This window comes from Falco rusticolus, chromosome 2, assembly GCF_015220075.1.
Source record: "Falco rusticolus isolate bFalRus1 chromosome 2, bFalRus1.pri, whole genome shotgun sequence".
NCBI lineage: Eukaryota > Metazoa > Chordata > Aves > Falconiformes > Falconidae > Falco > Falco rusticolus.
In genome coordinates, this window is record NC_051188.1 from 77,928,464 (window position 1) to 77,945,058 (window position 16,595).

A 16,595-nucleotide genomic window follows, 5' to 3' on the forward strand; every position below is an offset into this window, starting at 1 on the left:
CACAGAGGTACATGAACAAGGTTCAGGGAGCACATTACTGGATAGGAGGCAGCAACCACTGAAATCAACCTTCAGGACATGAGCTCCAACATCCCCTGCTATAGCGCCTCAGAATACTTGGGCTCCAACCGGAACACGTGGGCTCATGCTTTTGCGCACAGTACCAGTGCTTCTGCTGATGGCACACAGGAAGAACTGGTACATATCAAATCCAGAAGGAACATAATGGGATAGAGAAGTGCTCAGGAAGCAGAGCAGGGTGTCAAGTTTTCATGCTGGATTTTCAAGATTGAAAGAATTTCATTACTGCAGAGTCATTGCACTGTATGTGACCACAACAACCACAGGGAAAATTAAAGCAAAATAGCAATATTGCTGTTTGGGGCATTCAAATGTGGAGGGTTTGTAACAAATTAAAATAAAACCCAGATTTCCTGGCTTGGACATTACCTTCTATGTCTGTACAGTTCTGTACTCATACACCTGTGACCTGAACTGCAGACACCGACATGTTACAAGCCAAGAGTTAAGGAGCCTATTTAAAGCGCACCGTGATTCCAGGACTTAAGAATAAGGTCAGGCGCATCACCTTTGAGGAAGGAGAACAAGTCTGCCTACCAAATATATTCTGTAGCATGGCAAAGCAGATTAGACTTGAGAAGAGGCTGTGTCCTATGTTTGGAGGACAACATTCTTCAGCAGAAGACAGCTCAGTGTTATTGGGGTGGGGTGAGGCAGGAGAAGGAAGGCAAGTGGCTTGGACGATTTGAAATCTGGAAAAAGAAAACAACTCCAGTCTAATAGTTCACTCTATCTGGTTCCATTATTTGCATTTAGCCCAATACCTTAAGGAGACAAGCCTTATACAATAATCGCTTTTCAGACACGCAGGCAAGAATGCACTTCTACCCTCAAAGCTTTTGAAGCCATCTGCCACGTTTAACAGTTTTAAGTTTATACGCTCCTACAAATATTACAAAACCCAGCAGCTGTTAGAAACAAAGAAAACCACTGGAGAGCACAGAAGAAAAAAAATACTAAACCCAACAACTTAGCATGTTCAAATATGAAAAAAATCTTCAGCCAACGCTCGCATCTTATGAGATACTGGAGCATCGTTAGTTCTGATGCTTCCAGAACTATCTGTTTTAAAGGGGGAATATGAGCTACTTTATACATCAAATTATGGAAAAAGAGAGAAGGAATTTTAAATTAAAATATTTTCTTTCACTGCCCTATAGTACTTACTGCGTACTGGAAAAGGTTGACATTTATACAGCACAATCCAGCTGACTCTGGTGAGGGAGACTGTTACTGACTACGTGGTGTGCACGTGCCCTGGCCTATACAGTTTCACACCAGAGAGAACTACTATGGCACAAAGCTTGACCTCATCTGTAAAGTGGATCACAGACATGTGCCTGGACACACAGGGCAAAACCACCCGCCTGATGGTATCCAGCAGAAAAAGCGCCACATCCGACAAACATTTCCATCTACAGAGAGCTATCACACCCTTTGAAGCAAGAATAACACCCTTTGAAGCAAGAATAATTAGCTTTCGGAGCATTCTGCCAGCATACCAGTTTTCAGACTTTCTAATTTCATCTTCCAAGTAGCTTTTATTCAAGGTATTTAAGAGTATTCTTACACCTCAGCATAAAACCAGGTAATAAAAATTGGATTATACCTCAGTGGTAACTGTTTTGAAACACTGCAAACTGCACAAGTTATAAAACCAATACTAGAAGTATATTTACAGTTCCTATAAGAGCCTGCATATGTATCATTAAAGACATTTCTTGTTATGTACTTTACTTATTATGAATCAAACATTCAGTATGCAAGAAAATGGTGCAGCCAACTTGCAACTCTTTCAGAGCAACAGAACTCTCAGCTCAGATCACATATACAAACAGGTTTTAATTAAAATGCTGCACAGAAATGAAAAAAAAAAAAAAACCACAAAAAAACCAACCAGAAGGAACTGTGTGTGTCCTGCACTTCATGCTTCAGTTTGTTCTAGAATACAGCACCACTTAAAGGAACAGTTGCTTACTTATCTATAATTATATTATTAGAAATTGAAGTCAGTATCATAACTGATAGGCAACTTGATATCCACATCAAGAATATTTTAATACCATTGAAACTGCAATACAGCAAGCAGTTTAAAAATTTCCAAACCCAGAAGCTGTAGCGGGCCTGCTTGAGCCAGGGATTACTTGCTCCAGTGGACACTCACTAAGCTGACCACTTTCAAACCTGAAGGGAACAGTTCTGTTGAAGAAACATGCTGTTCCAAACCACCCACTGGGCACCCAGTGCAAGCCAAGGCTAAACTTTGGCAGAGAACTTTGAAGCTGTTATCCTTTTGTCCCAAAAGGATAAGCTACATAAAATTTAAAGACCTCCATTCAGTGAATTACCTGATAGCAACAAAAATACTATCTTTAGCACCATTTTCTTAAATAAAATGTGAAATTAAAGGGGGTATCTGCAAGTCATAACTGCAAGTCAGTCCTAATAAATACTTTAAATACACTGCTGAAATTGTGATCAACTTTCACAGTTTTTTGAAACACTTTAGAACTTGAACTTTCACTTTTCTCTAAAAATCATACTCTGGCCTAAGAGATCTTGTACTATTCCTACTGTTGCCAGCAATTTGGAGTTTTAAAGTGGATAGAATACATTGGTTTGCCCTGGCAAATCCAGCTGAAGCAGCTTGCGAGCCTACAGCCTGTTTCACCGGCAGAGGTTCCCATCACTCTTAAGAGATCCAACAGCGGAAAATGCTCCTGTGCCTCTACAGCAACTGCTCCGAGGTCTGAAGCTGAAACTGCCAACTAAGGCAAGCTCTCAGCAAGGCACTGCAAACTGCAAGTGGGAGTTGCTGCGTCTGGATGTGGGCACACCTCTCTTCCTGCCCGACCTGCAGACAACAGCACCCAAAGCACCTGTGATCTACATGGTGAATCCAAGCCACAGCCCTTCCATGCAGTCCAAACCAGCTCCACATTCCTGCCTCCCACTAAAGCAAGCTTAAGATTACTTCCCACTAGTAAGTCTTTTATTTACCATACTTTACTTTTTTTGTACCGACACATACATAAAAACATGTATGTCCACACATACACGTTATCATTCATACACACATACATACATACAAAATTATATATATTTATGTATGTAAAAAGATGCAGAACTTATTTTCTCCACCACAGACAAATCTTTAAAGAGGATCAAATATTAGGAAAACTTTTGTGTCTCAAAATAAAGTTAACAAAAGGTGTTCTCATTAGACAGACAGAATTACTTAACTGCATTTCCTCTTTTACATATAAAAGGTATACATTTAGATAAGACAATCCCTTCAGGAGAAAAAGAAGTTGCTTTCCATATTCAAGATTTCTTTCCTACAATTGCTCCAGAAGAAAGTCTCCCAAGCCACGCAGAAGAAATGAATGTGTTTGCAGTGATGAATCTGAAAGTAACAAAAATGAGGGCAGAAGTAAAAATCTACTGGAATTTATTCCACTTTGAAGGAAACAACTACAATTCCAAGATGTCCTCTACAGAAGAAACTGGAGCTTACAAAAGTGCAGTCTGCATCATAAATGTCCTCTTTTAGATATAGATATTATTGTGAGTTTCATTGGTTGTCAGTAACTTCTTCAAAATCTTTGAGCTTTCAGATACATCCTAGGAAAAGGAAGAGACAATCAGTATTAGCTACATTGCTGGTAACAAACCAAACCAAAAAGTCTCGCTGTCCTCTATTCCTATTTTTATTACTCTGAATACCAGACTTATTAAAATATTAACTGTGAGCAAAACTCAGGTCTTCCGAAGGCATCCACAGACCTGCTAAAGGCTCCAAAAGAATTTGCAGTTCAGTCTGGGATTTGTTAATTTGTATTCCTCCTCATTTGTGTATGAAAGGAAGAACTTGTGTATTTGCTGCTGTTTTCCTTCAAAATTTGAACATTCACGTACTAGTCTAACACGTAGTAGTAAGTCTAACACATCTGTTAGACTTATTTAGCAGTCCAGTATAAGCTGTAATGAAAACTACATTTGCAATTCCTACATTTAAAGTTGAAATAAATACTGTAGCACACACAAACCTCTTCTATCACTTAAATATAAGTTAAATTGGCAAAACTGAGTGTCTTGAACAAACTATACTTCAATTAAAAACATTTCAGAAATATGCAAAACATTCACTTTAGTAGCTATAACACCAAGATTTCACAGCTGCTTGTTTAGCGCAAAACTGTTACGAGCCATTTTTAGAAATTCAGTCTTTTAATTCCAGAAAAGTTACAGGTCAAAATAAATTTCTTAAGAACCTTTCACATAAAGCATAAGACACGCAAATACAGAGCTACAACACAGCCATCTTCCACACGAATGCAGAATGAAAAAAAAATAAAAAAAAATAAAATAGAAGTTTTAACATGAGACACCCTCGAAGGAAACTGCAGCTTAAACAATCATAAGGAATCACTCCTTAATACATTAGTAGCACAAGAGCCTGAAAAGTCAAATGAAATTTTGAGGGAACCTGTAGATTCATTATTTCTAAGCAACTTACAAACAGATGTTACATAAGGTGCTATACCAGAAATCAGTGTCCGCTACCATTAAAGTCTGTATTTTTCTGCCTTTTAAGGTGCCCTCATAGGGGCACACCAACAGCAGAATGCAAGAGATGAAAGATAGACAAAACCACAACAAACCTCCCATTAATTCTTAAATATGAAATTTTACCTTGACTAAACTCTTCAGCATTTTAGAAGAAAGCAGAGGCTTGAACGCTTCAATTGTAATTGTGTCCAGTTTGATAATGTCAGTGTAACACTGATACAACACTGCAGGAATGTGCCATACTTGACAATAACTCAAAACTAAATAAAAGTCAAAAGAAAATGTGTGTTACATTCAGCAGAGAAGGAATCTCAGTTCTGTGTATAAAATCACATGTGTTCTGGTCAGAACTTCAAAAGCACAAAAGTTTATATGTTAACTGCTCAGGATCCTTACTGCTAGACCATCCATTCCTCATTCCCCAGGTACACAGGAAAACAAACCACCGAAAATTAGAAAGATGCACTTGGTGTTTGCTCCTGGAAAATACCTTAACTGGAAACTGTGTATGACTGGTAAACAAAAATAATACTAGCTTCTGTAAAACAAAACCAAAACACCCTCAAAAAACAACTGAACATAAAAACTCAAAACAAGATAAAAGTTTTTTGAGAAAAATCATCCACTTCTAGCTCCTGCCGTACAAATTTTTCCTCATGATGCTACCACTAATTTGGTACTGCGAAACAAAAAGCCTGGGCTTTCTTACATTACATAATAAAACTGAATCTAACTTTTACATGAGGGAGACCAGTAGCCCTGTGAAACCTACTTTACCTGTAATATGCAGAAAGGACTTTTATGAGCCTCAGCCTGGATGCTCAGATGAAAGTAACTTAATAAAACATACTCGGTTCATAAGTAAAATGCCCCAATACCCCAATCTACAATACCCCCAATATACAATACAATACAAAAGGCCATACTGAAGAATTTGCCAGCACTTATGTGCCATGCAACACTTAAAAGGATTTGTGGGTATTTTTGAAATTTGTCCCTGTTTTACAAGGCAACATGTAAGATGTGAAACAGTTAGGAATTAAGTTTCCAAAAAGTTAACTTATTAGCCAGTTCACACAACTAAATAAAAATTCTCATTTTTAATGGGATGCCCTTCAAAGTGAATTTTGTGTTGCCACCAGCAGCCTTGTAAATAACTGGAATTTCAAAATACCAGCAGCAGGAAGATCTCGCACAATGTTAGGTTGTTCCAGCAGTGGGCAGCAGATCTGCTCTTTGAATTCTTTTGTCTTCAAGGCTTTCAGAAATGGAGATGGAAGTGTTAAAGTGGATTCCTGAGTTTTATAATCAGCTACAGGACACGTTGAAAGAATGGTTACTTGCAGGCCCTCCTTTTGCATACAGCCCAAAACCTGAAATAAAAATGTTAATACATAAGCAAAATTTATCTTCTCACGGTAACAGCATAAAACCACAAAGAGTCATTTCTATTTAAGTGCAAATGGCAGTTTAATTAAGGTTTGCAGGACTAACTAAAATTTGAACAGCAACCTTCAGCCAGAAATTCCACACGCATTGCTCTTGGGGCACAGATAAAAACCCCAAAAGAACAGCTAACATATTTACCAATTTTTTTTTACCATATTTACCATATTACCATATTTTCTTGAGAGGCTTTAGGTTTTCAGCACTTTCTATTCACCTGCAAATATATTAAGATTTACCATTTTTACTAGTGGTGATCACAGAAAGGAAAAGGACTCCAAATAAAACCAGGCTGCTTATGACAGGAAGGCAGCTTGCTAAGCTACAAGACATTTGAAATTGAAATCGTGCTCCCCAGACGTTCTACGGTACTTAAAAATTTGAGTCTTCATTGTAAATACTGAGATTTTATTATATTCAGTTGAATTGAGAAAGAGAACCCTAATTTTTCTACAGTCTTCCTCAAATTCAAGGAAGAAAGTTTCAAAAACACTGTACAAAACACACTTTTGGATTCATTATATGCCATCACAAAACACCAATATGCTGCACAGCGTTCCATTATTTTTAAATAACGTATGTCAAAATAAGCAGAAGCATGATAAACCTGCGCCTTCTGTTTCACTGTCCTCTTCGGATTTATGACCAGGAAGGCAATAGGGAATTTGGTAACCACAACATAAATTTGCCTGTTTCTGTACATGGTACCAATCACAGAAGGGAGGCTGACTGTTCCCTCACATCAGTGTGCTACCACTGTAATACAGAACCGATAAAACTTTTCAGAAGCACAAACACTTTTAATTGACTTTGTTGGAAACACTGACTGATAGGCACGACTGCAAAACTTATTCTGTATGTTCTCATTTTGTCAGTGATCACGTACTGAGAAAACACATAACTAAAAATCTGACTCATGGAGACTGTGAAGACACTCAGTGAATCAGAATTTATGGAATACAAAACAAGTCTGTAACTCACACTAAAAGCAAAAGATTACCAGCACAATGTTTCTGCTGTAAATTTAAAAACGACCATGAAGTCTAAAAGAACACTGACGTGGTAAAACTGTACACTCCAACTGTTCATGAACATCTATGTTTGAAATAGCATATAGGCATGAATAGCTGGAAAAACACAAATGGGGAAGACAGCAAAACCACAGCCAGCTTTCTTTTGTAATCCCGGTTTAAACAAAGTGCAAGAATGTGTGGAATACACAAAACCAAAATCGTTTTGGTCTTAGGGTTTCTGAACTTCAAACCATTGAACCATTACCCCGCACCAAAGCAAATTAAACTGTTGAACAAGCCAAGGAACCACAAAAGGCTAGTATTCCACAAACTCGGGTCTGAAAACCCTGTATTGTTCAGTGAAGTTACTCTCATTTTCCATCCTCTTTGCCTTCCCATTATCTCTCCAGCTCCCTCACACTGAGACAGTTCTCCCTCGGAACCAGGTAACCCTTCTCATGTGCTGGCTGGCCCAGCTGGCAGGCCAGACTGAGGGATCACTCAGCTCCAGCTGAGGACTTGCTCTCAGCGGACGCACCACTTTTTACCTCACTCTGTATCTCTAGCCACAGCCTTACACAAATTCAGTGTAACATAATAGCTTTAGAATCTCTGCTTGTTCATCAGATCAGCCGAGATTTACAGGAAGCTCGTTAGCAGGCAGACAGCAGGACAAATTAAGCCATACCTCCTTGAGGCTACAAAGTGACCCAAATCCATAAAGAAAATCAACAGCCAGAACATACCCCCCACTGGCTTTATCTTATCAAAATCAACATGATGATACCTCGAGGGACCTGAATGACGCAGCAGCATTTCTGTACCTGAATGATGCTGGGGTAAGGCACTTGGCATATTAAGTCTATGAACAAATGGGACAGATACTGCTTTGGAGGCACCTTCCTTTAGAGTTCCTCCTTGTGAAAGGCACAGAACACACCCATTAGTGAGTTTCACAACATGTTTGTCTGATGATCCTCTGGCAGCCGTACAAATGCAGTTATGTTATTGTTTTTTAAGGAAGGATACTATCAGAGCTGAGATGCAGCTGAAATAAGCCATAGAAAATTTAATCCAAACAGCAAAAAGGTTTGGAAAGGGCAACAAAATTGAAACCGTCCAAAAGAAGTAACTGCACAAAGTTCGTAAGTGCAGATACAACTGCTAGCATCTAGAAAGGAGTTTCATAGAATCTGCAGATAGTAAATTTGTTCATTTGTTGAATACTTAAGAAAAGAAACCCACAGGGAAAACAGTTATTTACTATGCTGTCATGTTTTGGAGTATCGGAGAGGAAGAGGCACTTAACATTAAGTTGAAGACCCCCACCCAAGATCTGATTACTCAGTTTGCTGCCTTGCCAGTTTTACCTTTTCAAGCCACTGGAATTGCTGATCCTCAGCAACGTAGCAACTACACTGGCACAACAAAACCTTAAAAAAAAAAAAAGTTGCATAAGCAATTGGTTTGAAGAACACAACAACAGCTCATAATCACATGTAAAGATAATGTGACTGCAGCCAAAAACAACTTCAGTTTTCTTGGGCTGCTTCAACTCTACTTCATACAAGAATTTTTCATTCACAACTCATGTGAAGCAGTCAGGTTGTCATACACCTTCTTTGTACTGAACTTCACATGCAAGAACTTCAAAATAAGTTTTAGATCCTTCATTCAGAATACAACAGCCTTAATGTTTTGTTTACCCTGGGCAGGGGGTGGACAAAGGCTGCTCTCTTTTTCAGAAAACTGAAATATAAAGGAATGCATGCTAAGTCACTTACTGTCGGATCCGATATTAATTGGTAGAACAAACAGAAAGAATCTGTTGGGAGGACATTTGTTGTGTTGGATGTTCGACACCACTCATTCCACAGCTTCACAACTCCAACTACTTCCCAACATACAGAATCCAGAATAAAAGATGACAGAAAAGCTGCAAAAAACAATACATACTCTTAATTTATAAAGGATAAAATCTCTGTTCTACAATACTCAAACTGAATTAGATAATTTCTTTGCAATCTCAAGTTAAAAAAAAAGCAGTAACTTATTTTTAATTGACATATATTTATTGACCAAATCCAGCAAAGATCAAGAATGTGAGTAACCTCATAGTATCAAGACTTAAAAGAGCGGTTTGAACTGTAGAGATCCCTAACATCAAAACCATGTATTCTTAGGACTTATATCACTACAGTCAACTTTTATTCCTTTAGTATACCCTAAGGATCTAAAAATTAAGTCTCTAATACTTGTTGACATATCAGATAAAACAGATTTCTCAAGAAAAAAATTTTAAAAAAATTACTGAACCAGCAAGGCAAAACTATTACACTGATTTTAGGAGGAAGAGACAAGATAACACATGACTTAGTGGCAAAAAGAGATCCTAAATCAAATGTTCATAAATCAAATTCCTGTCAAAAGCTACTGTTGAGCAGAAGACAGATCTAAAATATCTGTAAGTATTTTTCAAAGAAAAACTCTGAACAAAGAAAAAACAAGTTAGCAAAGTTAACTTAGTCTCTAAATGTCATCTAGATGTGACTTAAATGTAAGAAAGACTTTCTTTATATCCACAGGGAAACAGCTATTAAAAAACTCAAGACCTTGGTAAGTGTGTGCAGGAAGGGGAGAGGGTGTTTCGAGACTAGGCCTAATGACAATCACCTCAAAAGAGGCCATTTGGAACAAGTGGGGAATGAGAATGTCAAAAAGGGACTGATTCATCAAGAAAAAAAAAATTTAAAAAGTCACTTCATTAGAAATTAAAGAAATTACAGCTTATTGACCCATAATTTTACATCTTTGGCAGATCCCTGTTTCAAAACACTAGACTGCACTGAGCAGCTTGCTACCATTAAAAGGAAACTTTTGCCAATTAACAAACAGCCCAGATGAGTCTACCAATCAAGAGTCAAATAAAGAAAATGGAAGGTTGCCCCAACTAAAATCCAAAACCAAAACATACTTTGCTTCTGCCTTTCCATTAAAAATATATCATTTTACCACGACCTGACAAAGGGAATAAGCAGCTGTAACAAAAAGCTTATTTCCCACATACAGACTAACTTTAGCTTTCTCTGGACGGCTCAGCTGCCTCGGGGTTAAAACTCCACTCCCTAAAAGAAGGGCTGGACACGGGCTAAGGACCATTCTTCCAGCAGAGACCAACGTTAAAAAGGCTGTGGCAAAGGGGGTGCCCTGGCAACACTTACACTTTCTTCCAACCTCCTGCCTTCTCAATTTAGCCAGCAGCAGAAGAACAACAGTATTTCAGACCCCCAGACGGTTTGGTTTTGCAGGCCGCACCACCTACCTGCAGCGTTATGTCCTATCGCTACTATAAATTGAGAGCACGCAAACGGCTGGTCGGCAGAGCTTCCCGCAGGCGCGCCCGGCTTCAGGGTCCAGAGGACGTCGATCTCCCTGACAAAAGAGGCGGCGGGAAGTGGAGCAGCGGCCCCGCTACCTCACCCGGCCCGGCCCCGGCCCCCCCCGAGGTCCGTCGCGGGGGCCGCCGCGCCGCGGCAGCCAGGAGGCCGGCCGCTACCTTTTCTTCTCCAGCTCCCTGCGGATCTCCCGGTCCTCGGGCGTCTCCTCGCAGGCCTCCTCCGCCGACTCCTCGTCGTCCACGCCGGCGCGGGACGGCGCCACCACCACCTCCCCGAAGAAGGTCGCCATCGCCGCCGCCCCGCAGCGCACCGCGCCTGCGCGCCGAGACGCTCTGGTGCGCCGGTACCACCGAGTGCCGCTACACCCCGGTGCCGCTCTGGCCCCGCGGACCATAGAGCGGGCCGCCGGAGGCCTCCCCGCTGCCTGCCGCGCCTCGGCCGCTTCTGTGGCCGGGCCCCGGCGAAGGGCCGGCCGGCGGCAGCGAGGAGCCGCTGAGGCCCCCGTCCCCCCGCACGGCTCCTCCCGGCCTCAGGGCAGGCCTCGCCCGCCGCCGAGCCGGGCACCGGCAGGAGGGGCAGCGGGGCGGAGGCGGCCCCCGGCAGGCAGGGCACAGCCCGGCCCCCGCTCGGTGTGTGACACGGGAAGGCACGTACCCGGCCCAAGTGACACGGGAAGGCGCATACCCGGCCCAACACACCCGGCCCGTGCAAGGAAGAGCGCAGTGACGGTGCAGTTTCATGTACAGCTTTACTTTGGGCCGCTTCCACAGGTACACTGTAGAAGTCGTGAGGAAGCTGATGCCCCTGCGCTCCCGTTGGCCCAGTCCCTATCCCAGATTCAGGTCCTGCTTTAAAACAAAACCACCCCTCCCAAAAAAAACCCAGCTTATAAATGCATCGCCTTAAGCAGCTTTAAATAAACTTTTACAGGTCCACTGTGTCACTTTACTTCCCTGAGTACAGCTAGACCAAACAAAGAATACCAACTGATTAAAATTACCAGGAAGACTGAAGAACTGTTTTCTGCAAGGCTTAAGAGAGCCATTTCCACCAAACATGCTCATTTTAATAAACTAAATAATAATAATTCAAAATCTTAGAGGGTGAAAATGTCCCTTTCCAGTTTAATAATTTCTCCTCCTGCTGGCTCTTTGGAACCTGGCTGTATGTATAAAATTGGGGAATACAAACCAGCACTCTCTCTGCTTAGAAAATGAAGTGCCGCAGTCCCTAGGCCAGCAGTGCCCTCCCAGCAATGTAAGTACAGGGACCAGAGCCTTCTCCCAGCTTTCAGGGATCACCACGAATGCACAGCGCATGAATGCGGTATGACAGAGAATACAGCATCTGAAAAAGGGCAAGGACAAACCCCTCCTTTTTAAATCTAAGCCTGAATTAGAAATACAAACACACCAGCCCCGCTTCAGCAGTTTATACTTGAGATTTAAAAAAAAAAAATATCTGACATTCACTTAAGAACTATTATATCAGTATTTATTCCTGTACTGGAGGTTATACTCCATTAAACACTGATCATAAGCAGCTGCTGAACAATGCATTCAATTTATGGGTAATACAAAAATACCACTTGACTTACTCTCTTTTTAACAAAGTTGCCCCTAAAAGGTAAGATACACAAAGCCACCTCAAAGTTTCATCACTAAACACAACTGTGTTCATATTTTAGAAATCGACTTAAAGAAATCAGATAAAACCTATCTTAAATTTACAAAATTCTACTGTATCACATTAAGGACTATGTTCTAAATAAAATTCCTGGGGCAAGAATTACATAAACTAGGTTATTTTTGGACTTCATACAGAAGTTTTAAAAGAAAATTTAAAAGAAAAATTCTTTCTCTATACTGAGATAACATTCTAGATACCAAAATGATGTGATGGTAAATACACCTTTTGGCAAATAATGAGAGCAATGTTGCTGGAGAAGCAGTTCTCACTGACTGCTTGGTAAGGGGACTCCCTTTCTTGTTACTTCACTTCCACTTGCACAAGCAGTTCTGGCATTCATGACTGTTGATTATGCAGCTGCACTAACTTCCCCCACCCCCCCCTCCCCAAAAACCTACCAGTCCAATCTGCTGGAAGACTGATTCACAAATTGGCTATTTCAGTTAAAATGAGCTGGGTTGGGATAAATCCAATATTCTAACATACCTCCTACTGAACAATGAGATCAGGAGTCACTAAGTCTTACTAAGGGGAAAGAAGGAAGCCAGCAGAGGGAGGAAACCTGCAGCAGAGAGTGGGAAAGGCACAGAGAGCATGAGCACCTGGTGCTGGACTGAAGGCAGCAATCATGGGATTTCTGCCACAACAGCTCCAGGGAAAAGCAAGGTCAGAGTTTGGAGGTGCCATGTGTTCTCGTAGTTGATATGTGGTCAAGCAAGAATGTACACATTTTTCCTAAAGAAATTTTCCCCGATCTTCTATGCAAGAATTACTTCCTGTCAACAACAGCCACCTCAAACACTTCGAAAATAGAAGATATACCGCAAAAATCAGAAACTGATATGCTTTAATCAATGAGAAGTCTACCATTAAAGCACTTAAAAGTTTAAATATGGAAGAACAACAGAAATGTAGCAAAAAGGTCTGGAATGTAAGAATCCTGCACCTTAAGCTTTTCACGCATAAAGAAAACAGAACAAGTGTTTTGTTTGTTTTTCTATTTTATAAAGAAAACACACAAAAACCCTTAGGCCCAAGAGTTCACCTGCATTCATATGCTTAAGTTTACAGTATAGAAGTCACATTGATGATGATAGTACTACCTGTCAGCATAAACCCTATCTCCACCAGCACCAACATGCCTTTTTAATTGGCAAATAGACTCTGTCACCGGTAACTGGTTCTAGTCACGTTATCAATAATGGAAGTACAGAACCTTTAACATCTGTATTAATACAAGTTGTAAAGTTATTGGCCCTGTGACCATTCATTACTCCTTTGATGCAATGCTAGCATCCACCAGATTTTTATAGTGTATAGTATTATTTATAAGCCTGTTACTATTGTATATGATTTCATACAGCGTTAGAGATGTTTGAAATCTGTTCTTGAATGTTGTATGACCTAGGTAGTATTCCATTGCAGCACCCATAACAATAATACTCAACATACTGCCATTAATCTGTTGCGCAGTGCTTTAACATTTTTTTTTAACTCTTGTTATATGTAATAAAATACCAGTAAAGACAAAAAATTGCCCCTATAATGAGGCACATTTTGGCATCTGTGCTAAATGCTGCTACATGGGCAGGCAAGTGCAAGTCAAAATATGAAAAGGAGAAAGTCATCATCTAATCACATTCATAACTTTTTCATAGAAAAATATAAATATATTCCCTGAAATGTAGGACAAAGAAAAGCCAGTATCCATCATGAGTTCTAGTGCTATTACCATAAAAAAAAAAAAAAAAAAAAGTGGACTGGCTTTTCCTTTTAAGGTTACGTTTTGCAATCTGCATCATCTAAACCTCTGTCGTCATCATCATCATCATCATCACAATCATCGTATCTCACAGTCCGTCTACCACCATTCCGAGTTCTTATCTTAGAACGCCGATTAGCTCTTCTGTATTGGGTGTAATCCAAATCTTCAGAGTCATTTTCTTTATTAGGTTTCCAACGTTTCCTTCGCTGGGGTCTTCTAGAAGGCTTACGTAAACTGGAATTGGTAATTTCTTTTCTAATCATTTCTGATTTCCTTTTCCTCTTTCTTGTTTCTGTGGCATCACTATAGATACTGTTATCAGTTCCAGATTTTGAATCAGAGGAAAAATTGAAACTGGCTTTTGAACTTCCTGCAGTCCCAGGTGCTTCCACATTCTCTGATTCTGAGCTTTTTTCATCCTTCTTCCCCCCTGTTTCAGATTCTGCTGTTTCTTTGAAGTCATCCAGTAATTTTGATCTTTTGAAAGAAGCTCTAGATTTTTTATTTGAGACTTCTCTAATATTTTTAGTTTTGTGTTTAGCTAAGTCAGAATCTACCTCCTCTTCGGAGTTGCTTGTACAATGGTTGTGGGCTGAAGTCGACTGACTAGAACTTCCCCAATTTCTCCCATTTTCCATCTTGTGGTTTGTGGAATTCTCTGAAGAGTCATATTTGAGATTTTTAAGAGCTACAGTACAGACTGTTTTGTTTGCCTGCTTGTGGTTAGCATCGTTCCACTTTTGAGTCACTTTTATCTCTGCCTCTGATTCTGTTTTTTCGTTCCCTGACTCACTAATGTATTTTCTTTTAGGAGCAGATGATTCAGGGCAGGAAAGTTTTTTTCTGCCAGGAAACTGTTCTTTCTCATTTTCAGACTTTAAGCAAGCATCTGCCTCCGAACTGTCAATCAGTTTCTTCCGGGATGCTGCAGAAACATTGCCATGAAACTGTCTTCTGTTCTTCTTTACTGTGTAAACACTTTCTGAGCTTGATAATTCTTCCTTTATATCACTCATTATCTTAATCTTATTAGCTGCCAAAGTGGCACATCTGCGTGGATTTTTCTTCTCAGCCACATTAGACAGATTTATATGTTTCTTGTAGTTAATGATGCACGTCCTGCTCCTGAGCACTTTTGCACTTTGTCCAGTCTCCTCAGATAGTGATTCTACAAAATAAAGATGTAAAAGCTCTTTTTAATAATTTACATTCCTGAAATAATTAAGCAGAAGCTCTACTACATTTAATAAAACACACAAAAGCATTTTTATTTAAATTGCAACTGTTATGTCCAATTTACCTTAAGCCTTTTTTAAAAGCACAATCAGCCAGTCCTAAGCATACTGTTAACTCTCAGGATTACTCTTGTGCTTTGAGATAATGAACCGGTTTAAAAGTAACATTCTTTAGCAATACTCCAGTTAGAATACTCCAATTAGCTTAGAAATTAAGTATTACCTAACTTAGCAAACAAATGCTTTCATATTACTAATACTTCTATCATTAAAGCTGTAATTTTCTTACTAGAACTCTCAAAATTAATTACTATACATTTTAGACCTTTTGTTTCTAAAAAAAAAAGGTTACAGTATTTTATGTAGACATAAGCCACAGATGGATTTCACAATTTTAGTATTGTTTCACATGTGTACAGAACATTTAAACTGTTCAGTTCCTCAGAAACTTAAACAGTAAGATTGCTTGTAACAGTGAATCTTCCGTTCAGTATTTTTATTTTTAATATAGCCCTTGTTGTTATGTTGGGTTTTAAAAAAAATACGCACTCTGTAATAATGTGATGCTATGAAGATCAATGATTTCAACTTTCATCTCCCAAATAAAACAGATTTACTCGTAAGTATAAAGCAGAAACTCTCGAAGTTTTTTGCATAGACTTGATAAAAAACAATAAAATTCTGCTATTTTTGCAGAAATGTGTTTTGCAAAGTTAGTTTTCCCAAGATTGTTGTCCATCTCATATTTCTTTGTAGCTGTTACTGATTTTATGAGCGAAATTGATACATATGTACTCCATTAAAGCCCCTACATTATATCAGGCTATTATCTCCTGATAACAGTCAATTTTGTTCTAGCTTAAACTCATTACTTTTGATTATTCTCTACTTGTACTCAGCAAACAGAAAAATCACGGCAGCCACTGTATATTTGCAGAACACTAGGCAACTAAGTGGTTTTTTTAAGCAGAAATTTAGGGAAACAAGAGGAGTTTAGAGAGGGCACGCTCTTTTGTCTTCCTTTACAGAGGGATGAAACAAGCTTGTCTTACTAACTTTGTTTCAATTATCTGAACTGCTAATGGCCAAATGCCTTCTGAGAATGACAGCCACCCAGACAGGAACAGTAGCACGAGACTTAACACCAAGTAAGGTTCAGTTCTTTGCTCCTTCTGACCAGCTCAACCAGAAGTGTTAACACTGCAAGTCACTTGTACTCTCTTTTTCACAAGTTCCTCACTTTTGAGGTAAGGACAGGGCAACATTTTCCCTAAACTCTGACAAGAATAAATGCACTGAAGATGTATTTAGAAAAGTAAAAAAAAAGTTATGGGAAACAAAGTCAACGTCCAGCTTGAGTGCCAATATTAAAAAATCTCCTCAGATACCAAATCTG

General features: G+C 39.6%; 2 protein-coding genes across 3 annotated transcripts in view; both read right to left on the bottom strand.

Moving 5' to 3' along the window:
• Positions 1-1,798: 1,798 nt before the first annotated feature.
• Positions 1,799-10,889, bottom strand: PSMG1 (proteasome assembly chaperone 1). Its single transcript, XM_037376549.1, has 7 exons — positions 10,669-10,889; positions 10,435-10,544; positions 8,897-9,048; positions 8,483-8,545; positions 5,828-6,026; positions 4,777-4,913; positions 1,799-3,705 (listed from the first exon to the last, which is right to left on the bottom strand). Exons 1-7 carry the CDS (start codon positions 10,797-10,799, stop codon positions 3,631-3,633), a joined length of 867 nt encoding a protein of 288 aa, XP_037232446.1. The 5' UTR covers positions 10,800-10,889; the 3' UTR covers positions 1,799-3,630.
• A 2,140-nt stretch (positions 10,890-13,029) lies between these two features.
• BRWD1 (bromodomain and WD repeat domain containing 1) overlaps positions 13,030-16,595 on the bottom strand; it is a 64,310-nt gene continuing 60,744 nt past the window's right edge. For both annotated transcript variants that reach the window (XM_037376545.1, XM_037376546.1), the window contains exon 41: positions 13,030-15,132. In XM_037376545.1, the coding sequence (XP_037232442.1) occupies positions 13,979-15,132 (1,154 nt within the window). In that variant the 3' untranslated portion in view covers positions 13,030-13,978. The remainder of the gene's footprint in view (positions 15,133-16,595) is intronic.

Coding starts and splice junctions, on each gene's coding strand:
- PSMG1 (XM_037376549.1), bottom strand. CDS start 10,799: ATGGCGACCTTCTTCGGGGAGGTGGTGGTGGCGCCGTCCCGCGCCGGC. Junction 6,027..8,482: donor AATTCCAGTGGCTTGAAAAG/GTAAAACTGGCA, acceptor TTTTTATTTCAG/GTTTTGGGCTGTATGCAAAA. Junction 4,914..5,827: donor GCGAGATCTTCCTGCTGCTG/GTATTTTGAAAT, acceptor ACTTTTATTTAG/TTTTGAGTTATTGTCAAGTA.